The sequence below is a fragment of the Pongo pygmaeus genome, chromosome 1 (genome assembly GCF_028885625.2).
Source record: "Pongo pygmaeus isolate AG05252 chromosome 1, NHGRI_mPonPyg2-v2.0_pri, whole genome shotgun sequence".
NCBI classification, from domain to species: domain Eukaryota; kingdom Metazoa; phylum Chordata; class Mammalia; order Primates; family Hominidae; genus Pongo; species Pongo pygmaeus.
The window spans coordinates 3353414-3370534 of NC_072373.2; the positions used below are offsets into that span (position 1 = coordinate 3353414).

General features: G+C 46.5%; 1 protein-coding gene across 3 annotated transcripts in view; it reads right to left on the reverse strand.

Annotated features, from left to right (window-relative positions):
• Nucleotides 1–8807: 8807 nt before the first annotated feature.
• KIF26B (kinesin family member 26B) overlaps nucleotides 8808–17121 on the reverse strand; it is a 566488-nt gene continuing 558174 nt past the window's right edge. For all 3 annotated transcript variants that reach the window (XM_054447009.2, XM_063666562.1, XM_063666595.1), the window contains one exon: nucleotides 8808–15962. In XM_054447009.2, coding sequence (XP_054302984.1) covers nucleotides 15814–15962 — 149 coding nt within the window. In that variant the 3' untranslated portion in view covers nucleotides 8808–15813. The remainder of the gene's footprint in view (nucleotides 15963–17121) is intronic.

Genomic DNA, 17121 nt, shown 5'->3' on the forward strand with positions numbered 1-17121 from the left:
GCCTTAATTTTGTTACTTACCCAGTAGTCATTCAGGAGCAGGTTGTTCAGTTTCCATGTAGTTGTGTGGTTTTGAGTGAGTTTCTTAATCCTGAGTTCTAATTTGATTGCACTGTGGCCTGAGAGACTGTTATGATTTCCATTATTTTGCATTTGCTGAGGAGTGTTTTACTTCCAATTACGTGGTCAATTTTGGAATAGGTGTGATGTCATGCTGACAAGAAGACAAGAATGTATATTCTGTTGATTGGGGGTGGAGAGTTCTGTAGATGTCTATTAGGTCCACTTGGTCCAGAGCTGAGTTCAAGTCCTGAATATCCTTGTTAATTTTCTGTCTCTTTGATCTGTCTAATATTGACAGTGGGGTGTTAAAGTCTCCCACAATTACTGTGTGGAGTCTAAGTCTCTTTGTAGGTCTCTAACAACTTTATTAATCTGGGTGCTCCTAGATTGGGTGCATATGTATTTAGGATAGTTAGCTCTTCTTGTTGCATGATCCCGTTACCATTATGTAATGCCCTTCTTTGTCTCTTTTAATCTTTGTTGGTTTAAAGTCTGTTTTATCAGATATTAGGATTGCAACCCCTGCTTTTTTTTTTTTTTTTTGCTTTCCATTTGCTCCGTTAATATCCCTCTATTTTGAGCCTATGTGTGTCTTTGCACATGAGATGGATCTCCTGAATACAGCACACCAATGGATTTTGACTCTATCCAGTTTGCCAGTCTGTGTCTTTTAATTGAGGCATTTAGCCCATTTACATTTAAGGTTAATATTGTTATGTGTGAATTTGATTCTGTCATTTGATGCTAGGTCGTTATTTTGCCCGTTAGTTGATGCAGTTTCTTCAAGGTGTCGATGGTCTTTACAATTTGGTATGTTTTTGCAGTGGCTGTTAGTGGTTGTTCCTTTCCATGTTTAGTGCTTCCTTCATGAGGTCTTGTAAGGCAGGCCTGGTGGTGACAAAATCTCTCAGCATTTGCTTGTCTGTAAAGGATTTTATTTCTCCTTCACTTATGAAAGTTAGTTTGGCTGGATATTAAATTCTGGGTTGAAAATTCTTGTCTTTAAGAATGTTGAATATTGGCCCCCACTCTCTTCTGGCTTGTAGGGTTTCTGCAGAGAGATCTGCTGTTAGTCTGATGGGCTTCCCTTTGTGGGTAACCCGACCTTACTCTCTGGCTGCACTTAACATTTTTTCCTTCATTTCAACCTTGGTGAATCTGACAATTATGTGTCTTGGGATTGCTCCTCTCAAGGAGTAGCTTTGTGATGTTCTCTGTATTTTCTAAATTGAATGTTGGCCTGTCTTGCTAGGTTGGGGAAGTTCTCCTGAATAATATCCTGAAGAGTGTTTTCCAGCTTGGTTCCACCATTCTCCCTGTCACTCAGGTACACCAATCAAACATAGGTTTGGTCTTTTCACATCTTCCCGTATTTCTTGGAGGCTTTGTTCGTTCCTTTTCATTCTTTTTTCTCTGATCTTGTCTTCTCACTTTATTTCATTAAGTTGATCTTCAGTCTCTGATATCCTTTCTTCTGCTTGATCAATTTGGCTATTGATATTTGTGTATGCTTCACGAACTTCTCATGCTGTGAAGCTCCATCAGGTCATTTATGTCCTTCTCTACATTGGTTATTCTAGTTAGCAATTCCTCTAACCTTTTTTCAAGGTTCTTAACTTCCTTGCATTGGATTAGAACATGCTCCTTTAGCTCAGAGGAGTTTGTTATTACTCCTCTCTGAAGCCTACTTATGTCAATTCATCAAACTCATTCTCTGTCCAGTTTTGTTCCCTTGCTCAAGAAGAGTTGTGATCCTTTGGAAGAGAAGTGCCATTCGGGTTTTTAGAATTTTCAGCCTTTTTGCATTGGTTTATCCCCGTCTTCATGGATCTATCTACCTTTGGTCTTTGATGTTGGTGACCTTGGATGGAGTCTCTGAGTGGACGGCCTTTTTGTTGATGTTGATGCTATTCCTCTCTGTTTGTTAGTTTTCCTTCTAACAGTCAGGCCCCTCTGCTGCAGGTCTGCTGGAGTTTGCTGGAGGTTCACTCCAGACCCTGTTTGCCTGGGTACCACCAGCAGAGACTGCAGAACAGCAAAGATTGCTGCCTCTTCCTTCCTCCAGAAGCTTCGTCCCAGATGGGCACCCACCAGATGCCAGCTAGAGCTCTCCTGTATGAGGTGTCTGTCGACCCCTACTGGGAGGTGTCTCCCAGTCAGGAGACACGGGGGTCAGGGACCCACTTGAGGAGGCAGTCTGACCCTTAGCAGAGCTGGAACCCTGTGCTGGGAGATCCACTGCTCTCCTCAGAGCCGGCAGGGAGGAACGTTTAAGTCTGCTGAAGCTGTGCCCACACACACCCCTTTCCTCAGGTGCTCTGTCCCAGGGAGATGGGGGTTTTATCTATAAGCCCCTGAGTGGGGCTGCTGCCTTTCTTTCAGAGATGCGCTGCCCAGAGAGGAGGAATCTAGAGAGGCAGTCTGGCTACAGCAGCCTTGCTGAGCTGTGGTGGGCTTTGCCCAGTTCGAACTTCCTGGCAGCTTTGTTTACACTGTGAGGGGAAACCCGCCTACTCAAGCCTCAGTAATGGCAGACGCCCTTCCACCCACCAAGCTCAAGCATCCCAGGTCGACTTCAGACTGCTGTGCTGGCAGCGAGAATTTCAAGCCAGTGGATCTTAGCCTGATGGGCTCCACTGGGGTGGGATCCACTGAGCTAAACCACATGGCTCCCTGGCTTCAGCCCCCTTTCCAGGGGAGTGAATGGTTCTGTCTCACTGGCATTCTGGGCGCCACTGGGGTATGGAAAAAAACTCCTGCAGCTAGCTCAGTGTCTGCCCAAATGGCTGCCCAGTTCTGTGCTTGAAACCCAGGACCCTGGTGGCCCAGGTCCGCGAGGGAATCTCCTGGTCTGTAGGTTGCAAAGACCGTGGGAGAAGTGCAGTGTCTGGGCCGGAGTGTACCGTTCCTCACGGCACAGTCCCTCACAGCTTCCCTTGGCTGGGAGAGAGTTCCCTGACCCCTTGCACTTCCCAGGTTAGGTGACGCCCCACCCTGCTTCTGCTTGCCCTCCGTGGGCTGCACCCAACCGTCCAGCCAGTCCCAATGTGAAGAACTGGGTACCTCAGTCAGAAATGCAGAAATCACCTGCCTTCTGTGTCGATCTCACTGGGAACTGCAGACCAGAGCTGTTTCTAATATGCCATCTTGCCAAAGTTTTATACATGTTGCAGAACCCTCCCCTGAGACTTATTGGGAATTAATTATTAAACAAACCACATGAAAGTAAGATTTAGGGATGGTGTGATGTATAGCCCAACCTACTTCTAATAGATGGAAGCCACTGATATTTTAAAAAGAATGGGGCCAGGCACGGTGGCTCACACCTGTAATCCCAGTGGATCACCTGAGGTTGGGAGTTTAAGACTAGTCTGGCCAACATGGCTAAACCCCATCTCCATAAAAAATACAAAAATTAGCTGGGCATGATGGCAGTTGCCTGAAATCCCAGCTATTCAGGAGGCTGAGGCACAAGAATCACTTGAATCCAGGAGGCGGAGGCTGCAGTGAGCCAAGATTGTGCCACTGCACTCCAGCCTGGGCAACAGAGAGAGACTCTGTCTCAGAAAGAAAAAAAAAAACGAATAGGGCTAGACGTGGTGGCTTTCCAGGCTTTCAGGAGGCCAAGGAGGGATGGTTGCTTGAGGCCATGAGTTTGAGACCAGCCTGGGCAACATAGCAAGACCCTATCTCTACAAAAAAATTTTTAAAAAATTAGCGAGGTGTCAGCACTTTGGGAGGCTGAGGCGGGTGGATCACGAGGTCAGGAGATCAAGACCACCCTGGCTAACACGGTGAAACCCCATCTCTACTAAAAATACAAAAAATTAGCCGGGCATGGTGGCGGGCACCTGTGGTCCCAGCTACTCGGGAGGCTCAGGCAGGAGAATGGCGTGAACCCAGGAGGCAGAGCTTGCAGTGAGCCGAGATCGCACCACTGCACTCCGGCCTGGGCGACAAAAGCGAGACTCTGTCTCAAAACAAACAAACAAACAAACAAAAATTAGCAAGGTGTGGTGGCTCGTGCCTGTAGTCCCAGCTACTTGTAAGGCTGAGGCAGGAGGATCGCTGGAGCCCAGGAGTTTGAGACTGCAGTGAGCTATGATTGTGCCACTGCGCTCTAGTCTGGGCAACAGAGCAAGACGCTGTCTCCAAAAAAAATAACATGAGAGAATGAGGCAGGTGCTGAATGAAGAAACTGTGTAGCGGGCACAGTCTAGGAAAGAAGTAAAGGCTGCCTGAGGAATCTTGTTGTAATTATCAAAACAAGTGTATTTTATCCCAGCACCTTACGTCTGTTGAGCACTTACCAGGTCATGACCTGGTTCTACACACAACATCTTCTTTCATCCTCAGAACAAGCCCAGGGGAAACTAGGCAGGACAGATTGGGCTTCAATTCTCTTACACAGATGAGGAGATGGAGCCCGGAGATGCACTGAGACTCCCTCGAAGTCAACTGCAAGTTGCAGTTTCAAACGAGCACCCAGGCTTCATGGCCCCTCAGCGAAGAGTTCTCAGCAAGGGCTGAGATGCATGTCAGAATCCCCAGAAAAGTGTTTCCAGTGTATGGATATCTGTACTGTGTATAAAATGCCATTCCCTTTGATAGCTTTGGCTATCGAAACCCTCTGAATCTTAACCTGATTTTGTGCCCAGCATTGTGTTAACCACAGAGAGCCATAAAAAGAGCTCCTACCCTCCTGATGCGTTTTTTTTTTTTTTTTTTTTTTGAGACAGAGTCTCACTCTGTCACTCAGGCTGGAGTGCAGTGGTGCGATCTCGGCTCACTGCAAGCTCCGCCTCCCGGGTTCTCGCCATTCTCGTCTCAGCCTCCCGAGTAGCTGGGACCAGAGGCACCCGCCAGCACACCTGGCTAATTTTTTGTATTTTTAGTAGAGACGGGGTTTCACTGTGTTAGCCAGGATGGTCTCGATCTCCTGACCTCATGATCTGCCCGCCTCAGCCTCCCAAAGTGCTGGGATTACGGGCATGAGCCACCGCGCCCGGCACTGATGCCTAATATTTAAAGACAGATAAACACGTCCTACATTGAAATATGATGAAGTATATACTAAGAACTTGGTGCATCTTACAACAGGAACACTGTCCCATGTTGGAGATTCTTTTTTTTTTTTTTTTTTTCTTTTGAGACGAAGTCTTGCCCTTTGCCCAGGCTGGAGTGCAGTGGTGCAATCATCTTGGCTCACTGCAACATCCACCTCCTGAGTTCAAGCAATTTTTGTGCCTCAGCCTCCCAAGTAGCTGGGACTACAGGCATGCGCCATCATGCCTGGCTAATTTTTGTATTTTTTGTAGAGACAGGGTTTCGCCATGTTGGCCAGGCTGCTCTAGAACTCCTGACCTCAAGTGATCCCCCCGCCTCGGCCTCTCAAAGTGCTGGGATTACAGACGTGAGGTACCGCGCCTGGCCAGAGCTTTTTAATGTATATTTGTAGAATGAATAAATAAGTGAATCAGTGAAATAAAAGTTAAGAGAGGAAGAGGTGACTCCATCTGGGGCCATCAGGGAAGACTTCTAATCATCATTGAGATTGGACAGTTTAAAGCACAGCCATCCTCAATGTGTGTAAAATGCCTTGTAATCATTTATTCCTCTTGTTATAGCTATTTTACTTCCAGGAATTTATCCCTATGGACTTGTCAGAGAAGTAAAAAAAAAAAAAAAAGATTTATATTCAGTATGTGTTGATTTGTGTTCAACAGTGTAACTGATAATTGTGAAAAAGTGGAAGCAATCTTATGGTCCAAGAGCAGGGAATAGTAGTCATGCATAAATGAGAGTCGGTCGATCTACGTGATTGAATATTCTGCAGACGTTAAAAGTGATGTTGTCAGAGCACATGTGCCAATTGGGGAAATAAATATACATGGTAGGATTATTAAAGGGGAAAAGGGTTCCAAAAGGACCATATCCAGGATAATCCAAAATTTGTAAAAGCGCATGTGCCTCTGTGTGTGTGTGTGTGTGTGTGTGTGTGTGTGTGTATCTATTAAATAATAGTGGTTCTCTCTGGGGTGAGATGAAGGTAATTTTTTATTTTCAATTTCCATATTTTCAAAGTGCAGTTTTAAAAAGCAGCAGCCTTTTTCTCACTGGGCCATCAGGGACTTTGGGGGTTTGTAGATCTTTGTGGTCTATAAAGCTGTTTATTTTGAGTTTTTCTTCTGAGCACACAAAAGGTGTGTAATATACATCTGCACCCCAGAACCTGCTGGAGAGGGGAGGGAGAGCACAGAGGATGGGCTGAGCGGGGGCAATGTAATAATTTTAAAATGAAAAAGAAAGGACATGCTGCTTACCCTGCATGCAGGTGGACCCCAAAGTAGCTTCCTCAGGTGGCAGCAGGGTGGCTGCCCAGGGGACAGTCCCCTCCTCCTCAACCTCCTCAGCTGGCTGGATGCTCACAGCGCACCCTTCCTGAGCCCTTGGCAAATGCACGTGTTAACCTGCTGCGGGGAGGAAGCTGGAAGCACCGGGGAGTAGGGGAGTGAGGGAGGGCTGGACTTCTGCAGGAGAAATAGAGCGACTTGCAGTGACACTGGCTGTCCCCCTTCCCTCCCCGCCTCACGGCCCTCTCAGCCTCCTGCTTAAGGAGACTCTTCTGGAGGTGAGGCCTGGACAAGGGCCCAAATTCTAGGAAAAGGGGCCCCTGAGGAGGGTTCGCCCTGCATGTAGGGGAGCACGTTTGCATGTTTGTAGCAGCGTTTCTGTGTGCCCGCCCGGCTCGCCAACCTCACTGAGTTCTGGGAGCCTGGAACCTGTTTCATTCACTGCAACCAGTATGGTGTCTGGGACAGTGTGAGTGCTGCTCAGTGAAGGTTTGTTCAACGATTGTTTTATACGTGTTGAGAAGGAATCCACGAGCTTGAACACGACTCCTTTTCATCTCTTAGAAACATGCTTTAGGAAGCCTGAAAGCCAAGGCTGCTCCGTGGCTGTGGAGATGAAGGTTGTGTGCGTAAGAAGCCCAGGGCGTGGGTCTGGCCTGGTGCTCCTTCTCCACTGGGAATTAGGGATTAGTCCCAGTAGGGGTTTGCAAATGCAGACCTTTGGTCCTCTTGTCAAGGGAGTCTGAAATGCCGCAGGCCCCTGCCCAGGTTTTTGTTGTTGCCTCTTCTCCCAAAGTTGATTCATTGATCGATTCATTCATTCAGCTAATATTGGTTGAGCACCCACTGTGTTCCAGGTTCTGTTCTAGCCGCTGGGGTTATAGAACAAGAGACATCCATGGGAGTTAGGAGCACTGCAGCCACTGGCAGGTCAATGCATTTACCCTCCAAGTGCTCTGTAGATTTATAAGGGTTTTCTAGAAACAACACCTTCAGCTAGAAAAACAAGTGGAAGCATCAGACACCGCAACAGGTCCTGCATAGATGCGGAGGCGTTTTCTCCATCCAGGTGCAGGCATAGCCTGATCTGCCATTGCTGGACAATGACATCACCTTGCTTTGTTTTCTGTGACCTTCTAGTCCCAGGGGCGGCTGGCCAAATGCAGCATGGTGCCAAGGCAGGCAGAACGGCCACTGTCCTCCCTGAGACAAAGAGACAGGATCAAAGAGGATGGAAAGAATAAAAGTAAGAACAGTTTGGATAGTTTGATGGTTTGAGAGACAGATCCACCTAAGATTGTATATTTGGATAGTTTTTTTCCTAATGAAAAGTTACTTCTGATGACCACACAATACACATCCTTCCCAGAGACGAGAGGCGCTGATGTGAACGGGACAAGATGTATTGTAGGCTATGACAGGCCAGCAGAGCACTGAGAAAGTCTTTAATTGGGAGGAGTGAGGGCATTAGAAACAATTCTATAATAGAGGCTGCCTTTCCATCATCTCCTCCCCAAGGGAATGATCAGTTTGGCACCACCTCCACCTTCTCTTCTAGTTGAAGGCATTATGTTTAGAAAACCCTTACGGCTTCTGCTAGGTTGACCCAAAGGGTGCCCAAGAAGTTCTTGTCTAGGATTTGGGGAGAAGAAAAGCAGGGAGCCTAGGAGGTGTGCATGTCAGCGTGGCGCAGTAGGAGACAGGGACTCAGGGATCTTGCCAGGAGTGAAGAGTATGTATTTGCTTTGAGTGGCCACCCTGCCATATCTCTTGGGGCTGTGGAGCACTCAGTTGATTGGATGAATGTGGCACCAGCATCTAGGAAAGTCTCTCATTACTGTTCAGAGGGAAATGTCTGCAGTGGAGGGAGGCTGTCCTCAAGGGAAGGGCCTACCCCGAGAGACCTTTTTCTAGTTCTGATCTGTTTTTGCCTTCTTGCCTGAATGTGCCCAGTTACAACTGAGACCAAGCACCAGTGTAACAGAGGCCCATGCATCCAGGCCCAAGCAATCTACAGTGACTGCAAATTCCCTTATTTTGTGTGAGCCCCAGAAACACTGGACTGAGGGAGGGCAACAAAAATATCCCGTTATCAACACAAGCTTCTCCACACTTTTCCCAGCGTCTGGCTCTCAGGCGTGCAGAACAAGTCCAGTGACTCTGGGACTTAGCTGACACCTCTACTCACTCCTGGCTGAGCTGCTGAACTTGTTGGGGGCCAGCTCCACAGGGCGACTAGAAAGGCCTCATCCCATGAGGTCCTGAGAGGCCTGGGGGCTAGACTTGGGCCAAGGTGTTGCTGCCGTGAGAAGCACCCTCCCCTAGCCCTTGAATTGCTTTTCCCCGAGGTACAGAAGGAGAAACTGGATAGAGGAATTCACAGCTCTGGGTAGAATAAAAGTGAACATTTAATGCCACCATAGTTTGATTTTTTTTTTAACACCAGATTCTTTTTTGACAACATTTTACACCTCATATGCCACAAAAAGTCAGAGATCGTAGCCAGCAATGTCTTTACACTGGAAAATGCCACACAGCTTAATGGATTCATGTCACCAGTTTGTGAGAACTATAACTCTTTTTTTCTGGACTGTTCTCCAGGGAGCCTGCTCATATTTATCATAATCAAGCCAACACCTAACGTTTATATAGCTTGCAAAGGCCCATGCACAAAACCAGCCTGCCAAGGGGCTGCTGGGACCTGCCCAAGTACAGAAGAGTTGAATTTCTGACTTTAACAAATGAGTTTTATTGAAGAATTTTAACAGCAAACACTTGTGAACTAATAATGTTTTCAATGGCACCAGTCTTCCATCTGGTTAAACAGTGGGTTTCAGACAATAACATTAAGCACTGCCATTGAATTGTCAAACAAGATTTTATGAACTTACTTAGGAATTCACTGTTTCTGGCACAATAAATGCACTTGGACAGGCCTTGTCTCCACTTTTCAAATGGGCCCATTTCTACAGATAAGCATATTTATATACACATACATACATTACTAATCATGGAATTAGAGATCCAGAGCTTGAAGGAAGCACAAAGATCATCTAGCACAATGTCTTCATTTTACAGGTTCGAAAACTGAGTTCTGGAGGAGTTAGGTAATATATCCCGGACAGGACGACTGGCAAACCTGGAATTAGAATTCAGGTTTTCTGTCCTATGGCCTTTTCACCATGTCAGGTACCTCCTGTACACACACATCCATGTATGTACACACACCTTAGAGGAATGATATCTGTTCATGTCTACACATACCTGGTGCAATATGATCTAATGGGAAGAATCCAATAAGCTGGACTCAAGTCCCCGTTTTGCTATAAAACCACTCTGTGAACTCGGGCCAATCAATGACTAGACTTCATTTTCTTCATCTGTAAATGATTACCCCCAGCTCCTAGACAGACCTTTAATTTCTTCAAAGCACTTCCCATCACTTATACCACTTTCTCTTGATGCTCTCTCAGAAGGGCAGCTGTTCTGACCCCCAGTCTTCCACTCAGGAACCTGAGGCCCAGTAAAGCGAAGAGGCTCGCCCAAGGTTGCATAGCTAGTAACAGAACCAGGCCTGGCGGCCCAGTGTCCTTGCTCCTAGCTCAAGGCCTACCCCCTCCCTGCCTCTCGGGACAAAATGCAGTGAGGGGACAAAATGCCTTAAGGTTGTAAGACTCACTAAAGTACTTTGGTTTTTCCAGAGAAAAAAAACAGGTACTATATATATCCAAGCTAAGGAACTCCGGTTGCTTTCCCAAACCCTCTTCAGTAGCACTAGGGGTTGGATGGGAGTCCTAGGGAAATGTAGGGAATGAACACTGTCAGCACTTTCCTCAGAAATTTAATGTTGAACCAGTAGGAAGAGGCTGGATCCTCTTCCACGCAAGCCGGTGGGCGTGGATTTCCAAGCCCATTCTCATCAAATTCAAAATGAAGGGATCTTTCCCATTTGGCTACTTACTACAGAAACAGCTTAGATTTTGAACTAAGCCCTGTGCATTGAGGATTGGACCCTAATCCCTATTCTCTTGATTTATCTGTCCTCCCCCCATCCCCCAGCCCATGTTTCCACTAACAGACTTTGCTTGAGTGAGAAAAACATGGAAAAAAATAGCCACAGACAGATCGAGCAAATCTCCACCTCGATGCACGGCACGTGGATAGCATTTCCAACCGTGATGCATCATAAGTAAATGAGAGAACACGAGCAATGCTGTAAAACAACATCCCGAGTTCACAAATAAATGAGAACTTCTTCATAAATCAAATATGACAATGTGGGCTGTTAGCAGGATAGGGAATGAAAGAAGGAGCCTTGTTTAGTGTTGAAGGTAATTTCTATGTACGCATGGAATAGATGTGTGAGTGTGGTATTTCAGTACTCGCCTCCACACGTGTGGATCTTGGGAACAACTATGCTTAGAGAATAAGGCTTGTATGCAATGAAGGCTTGATACTGCCCCAAGCCCCACTGTGTCCAGTGTTATGACATCGCTGCAGGTTCTGGGTAGGGCCACCCAAAAGCAGAATGTGTTTGTTTAGGGAGGGATTTTCGGAAAAAAATTTTTTGAGATGAGCTTAAATGACAATAACTTCTCCTGGATTATGAATTATGCTTGCATTATGATGGAAATAATGAACAGGTTGTAATTTTAAAATGTGTCATTTTGTCAGGAAGATTGCTAAGTGATGCACTTTATAAGCTGTTACCCACCAATGTTGACAGATACTTTCTGGAGGTGGAAAAAGAGATACCAGAATCCAAAGAAACACTAAGTCTACCACCTGCCCCCCTAGCCCCCGCCAAAATTTGAGACCCATTTACTTGCATCAGTGACACTAAACACCCAGCTTTGTTTCATTTGGTGCAGAGAAAAGTGGGCTGTGTGCCTTTCCTCCCTGCCCAGACTCCCATGTGGTGGCATTGAAGAGTGTCCTTCACAGGGGGACAGCTGGGCCACACGCCCCGGCGGCAGCATGGAGGCCCCAGGGACAGTGGCAGCAGACGGCTTAGCCTCAACTAATAGCAAACAGGACTTTCAACCTCTTTCCCACTGGCAAGTTTTCAGGGTTTTTTTTGTTGTTGTTGTTGTTGTTTTTTTGTTTTTCTTTATGTAGATGCTTTTTATTATTATTATTATTATTATTATACTTTACGTTTTATGGTACATGTGCGCAATGTGCAGGTAAGTTACATATGTATACATGTGCCATGCTGGTGCGCTGCACCCACTAACTTGTCATCTAGCATAGAAGCGAGGGACTCCGTGTGTGCTCCAAGAATGGGTTACTAGTCCAGCAGGAAAGAACAATGAGTACAGGCTGGACTCCTTCCATTTTTAGTTTGGAAATTAACTCATCTTTAGTCATTTTACAGTCTAAAATCCTTTTTGGAATAAGACACCTAAAAAACCTAAAAACACTCAATATAATCAGCAGTGGCCAATGACATAGATGGCTGTGTTTGCATTGAACAAATCTGCAGACTTGTCAGCCTTGCCTTCTATCCAAAGAAGGTGGCTGGTTTACAAGGACGTGAGATACACGCCCAAGTGGGCACAACTGCATTTTTGGTCAATACAAACAGAACTCAGATTTTATCAGAAATCTGAGCAGCAAGCGTGAGACTTGTAGGTGTGTATAAGATTTTTTGAACCTCCACCCTGGATGGTAGATGCAGGTGGACTGAAGTCACTACCTCCTTATAAGAATATAATAGACTTCAAGTTGAAGGCTAATTTATGACAAACCAGGCCAGATTCCTGCCTGCCGAATTCCCCACGCTGCGATGCCTGGCTTTTTACCCCAGCTTCTCATGCGAGGAGCCCCTTCTCCGGCTCAGGGATTCCCACCTTTGTCAAGACGGGACACATCTCTGCATTTGCATCTTAATGCTCCCCCGTTAAGAATGGCAACTGGCAAATAAACAGGCAGAGTGTTCTGATTTCAAATCCGGAAGAGATGAAAGAGACAGCTTCCTCATGATGTCATGGATCAACAAGATCATGGATGATCTTGTTGTCCTTGTATTCCCCTCTACATCATGAGGAAGCTATCTCTTTCATCTCTTCCGGATCTAACCTGCACATTGTGCACATGTACCCTAAAACTTAAAGTATAATAATAATAATAATAATAATAATAATAAAAAGGACAAGATCAAAGTTTGCAGCTTGCAGGTGGGAACTTTAGAGCAATTTAATGCAAACTCTCGCTCCCTCGCAGCAGGCAGCACCTCCATGCAATGCGATGTGGAGTGACTCCCAGGGAAACAATAGCACCATTGCCCGTTCTTAGAACTTAGTTTTGCTCCACTGCTAATGCTTCCACCTCATATATTTGGAGCAGGGGGTGAGGAGGACAGGTTTCAGACAAGGAATGCATCTAAATGTTAATTTCAAATATTTTTTTCTAGTCCTTTCACTTGTGGGTAATGAAATAGAAATGGGTTCTTTGACATTCCCCTTGCCTCCTTGGGTTCTCTATCACCAAAACCAAGGGGAGACCTGGAACTATCATGTCTGGCCACTGGGTAAGGCATCCTTCCGTGACTGGGACTGCTTCAGAATGGTCATCCGGAACTCCTTCCTTCATCAGCAATATAGTCAATTTATAGACGGAGACAGGGACAAGCACATCATAATGTAAAATGCCTGATTTCTTCACGTGGTTTATCAATATTGGTAAATTAACATGTTTGCAGCTTATTTAGATCAAAAAAAAGCAAAGAGAAGTGAGAGAGAATGGACAACATCAACATAAAGCATTCTCCTTCACCATGGCCTGCGGGATCCTGTGAGGTGTTCTGTGATTGGCATCTTGGGAAGCCAGTCTGACTTGCTAAGAGAACTCTTGGTTTCATTCAACCTTTTGTTATAGCATAAAGTTGCTACAAATGGATAAAAGCAGATTTAGGCAGGAGGCAAGCCGAATGCCACTTCCCTCGGAAGAATTCCATCGGTTTCAGTCCAGGAAGGGCACCAGGCTCTGTCACTGGCTAAAGGAAGGCGGTGCAGCATGGACGGAACCTCAGGGGAGGATGTGGCGGGGTGAAAGCCAAACTCACCGATGACTCATCATCAGATGAGTTTCTTTCCAACAAAAACAGAATATTCACCTTTGAAAATCTCCAATTAAAGACTTTTCAGGAACTATATGTTTGAAATCAGCGACCAGCAGCCCAGTGGCAAACTCGAAGGATTGGCTTCCCTTTGGGTCCAGAAGCTTCCAAGGATATTACTGTTAAGCAAGCCCACTTACACAAGTGCTGTGAGGCCAGAGGCAAGCCCAGAGCACGCGACTGTCCTGCAGAATGGGGTCAAGGTTAAGGAGCTCAGGGAGGTGCTGCTTCCCAGAGCAACAAACTTGTCAGACTTGGGAGATGCATAGAAGGGAGAACGAGCCGTGCCAGAGCAGCGTCTCACTGTAGTTTAGCCTGTTCAGCCAGCAGATTTGGGCATGTCTCCTGTTTGCACCTTCGCATAGGAGCAGACTCTTATGGAAAGTGCAAAGCCAGACTTGTGACCCAGGGAGCTGGCTTCCAAAGCACATGGGCCAACAGGGCCACCTGAACCCTGTTCTGATAACGAAGGATCAGGTCATGTGAAGCTCACAAGACTTCGGTTCCCATTTACCAAGTTCAGCCAGCTGTGTGGGCTGCAGTGTCCAGAGGTACATTGACCAAGAAACATAGTGTTTTTCCCCCCTTGGGGAGTGGCTGGGGCTGAGCTGTTGGTTAATAAAGACAGCCTAGCTTGGAAATAGGCTCATGAAGATATGCTGCATTTGAGGGCAAAAGGGAAGCGTGCTCTGCACACGCCTAAGTACCATCCTTGATGTGAAGGCTGCAGGGACTCTTAGATTCTGGGCTGCATTATCAGCACCACAGCTTTTATCAGGGAAATCCCTTGACCACTCTGTACCCCAGGTTTCTATCACTAAAATGGGTATAATAATTCCTAAGGGAATTGTTATAGGGAGGAACATCTGAATTTGAGGTCCTGAGTTGTTGGGAGCCAAGACCTGGACATCCATAGTCTTCAGCTATGTTCTGCCTATCCAGGGTTGTGAGTTAGTTAGTTATGGAGGGGAAGCTCTCTCTGCCTTTGGGTAGGAGCAAAGACTGAGAGGACAAGCCTGTCCCTTCTTGGCATAGAGGCTTTGGGACATAGGAGAGCTGAAATCCTTGTACTCTGGACAACAGACAAGATGTACAGTCTCAAGAATCCTTGTTCTAATCCAATACAGTTGAAGTCTCTGAACAAGCCTGAGAAGGTCTCTCAGCTGGGGAAAAACCCACTTTAATCAATCTACAACACTAGAAAATACTAAAGAAATATGGCTCTGGTGAATTGGTTCCAGCTTTCCTTCAAGCCTTTGGAATAAAAATGAATATGAATTTTGAGGGCCATGCAAACTGTGGATTTGTGGGTCAAGGAACCACACATGTGGAGGACTTGAGTGGGGCAAACTGTCTACAGAACACACAGCCCACCTCCCAGGAGCAGGGAGGGCCCAGGTTGCAAAGGACTCCTCCTCCCCCGTGCTGCAGGGTCCGTCTCCTTGCCTGTTCTATAAAGCACCTGCCCCACAATCAACCTTCTGGGTCTGCCCTGACCACGCTGCTTGTTGGGATGTGGCATCGAGGTCACCTGCTGCTCCAAACCTACTTTGGAAACGCACACACTGGCTTGTGCCGAGGAAGTCTCTCTGTTTGAGTGGCCTCACCAGAATAACCATAAAAGACAGGTAACATTTATTCATAAGCAATACTGATTAGGAAATAGCTCTACAAACACATCTTACTTAGAAACAGCAAGTCAGAAATAGGATAAAACACCAAGAGAAAACGAGCTGTGAATACATTTCCAAAATGTTTTTCTTGTTTGTTGTTTTGTTGTTTTCATCTTGACTAGCACCATCTGTACACAAGAAAGTATGAACATAAATGTTTGGATAATAATAAAGATTTGCAAGGCACTTAATCAGTCATTCTGGGTCTTTTTGTTGTTTTGTGTTCGCTTTCCACAGCAATCCTACATCCACCCCCCACCCTTTCTCATGAAAGCAAGAGAAGAGTGAGGTCTCTTTTGCTAGCAGTTCTTATGTACAAACAAGGTCTTTAAGGTTCCTCAAAGTGCTTTTTCAGTCTCGCAGGGCTTGGACACCCCTCGGGCTTCCCATCCTTTTCTCCTTCCATGGGTGTTTGTTTGACGTTTGCACCTTTCCTACAGAAAACAAAAGAAAACTCGCCTTCCGCTCAACGCTCGCTCCAGACTTGCCACCAACCTTCATCCTCATTCATTGTCTTTGATGCCCCAGCACAGAGGGCCTAGGGGTGTGCAACATCTCTGAAGTCCTGGGGAGCAGGGGACCACTAGGACAAGGGTCTGGCTCATCTACCGGCGCCTGGAGGTGATGTCGAAGCAGGTGATCATCATGAGATGGGCCTTGCAGAAGTTGACACGGCTCTCCAGGCGCTCCGTCACACACTCCAGTGCCTCCAGGTACTCCAGGGAATCCAGCTCCCAAACCTGCTCCAAGTCAACTGCAAGAGAGGAAGAGCTTGATGGAGATGCAGAGCAAACAGGGTGAGAAGCATCTCCCGACGGCTCAGCCTGGAGCTGCCACCCCCACATCTACCCCTTGGTCTAAAGGTCTAATTCGCCTGCCCTAGGCCACCGCAGAGTTCCCTGTTGCCTGATTCTCGGCCTCTTTTGGGTGGAACAGAACACTCTTTACCAGTGTTTAGATCCTTAAGGTTTTTTTTGAGATTCTACTGACCAATAAGGTGACATTCTAGCTCCCCCTACCTCTAGCCATGGAGGATCCAGGATGGATCCCAGGATTTGAGAGACGCTACCACACTATTCACTATCAAGTAAATAGTTCAAGCTGAGGTGGGGAGACTCCCTCCCTTTTGGGGGTCTCAGTTGAGTGACATTTATACCTCTGCCTCCTTATATGAAAGGATGTTTCTGGATTATAACCCAGATGCCTTTCCTGATGTTCAGGCCTGCACAGAGTAAAAAGTCTGTATCCTTCCAGGCCTGAAGAGCAGGTATCTGGGATCAACCCCTCTGGCATCAAGTCCCCTACTTTGTCCAGAGATGGCTGGGCAGAGGGAGGAGCTGCCTGGCCCAGGCTCCAGGGGTCCAGCAGGCTCCCAGTACCAGGAGGAAAGGCATGGACAGCAGCCCAAGGTGGTGGGATGGCCCTGGAACCCCAGGCACGAGACGAGCTCTGGGACCTCCACCTCTGTTGACACAGTGTCTTTAAAGGGATGTGAGAATAGTAACTCCTACGCTGCGTGCCCTACCTGCCTTGAGTTCCTGTGAAGAATAAAATTAGATAATGAACATGAACTTGATTTGAAAACGATGCTGTGCTATGGAAACACTGGGGATTAGAGTGGACGCTGTCTGCAGACTGTCTTCTTTCTGCAGATGAGGTCCCTGAGAGCTGGACAGTGACGTGACTCACTGAGGCTGACACAGTTAACTAGGACTAGAGCTGGAAGGAGACCGAAGGCCCTGAATAACCAGTTTAATATTTAAAAACCAAAACAAAAAAGCAAAAGGAGCCATCATTCTATGACCACATCAGACTACATTACTGGACAACCTTAAAAGTGGCATCAGAAGGAAGAAATACAACTAAAAATGGATCTTTCCATGCCAGTCCCCTGCCTCTTGCCCACAGGGAAT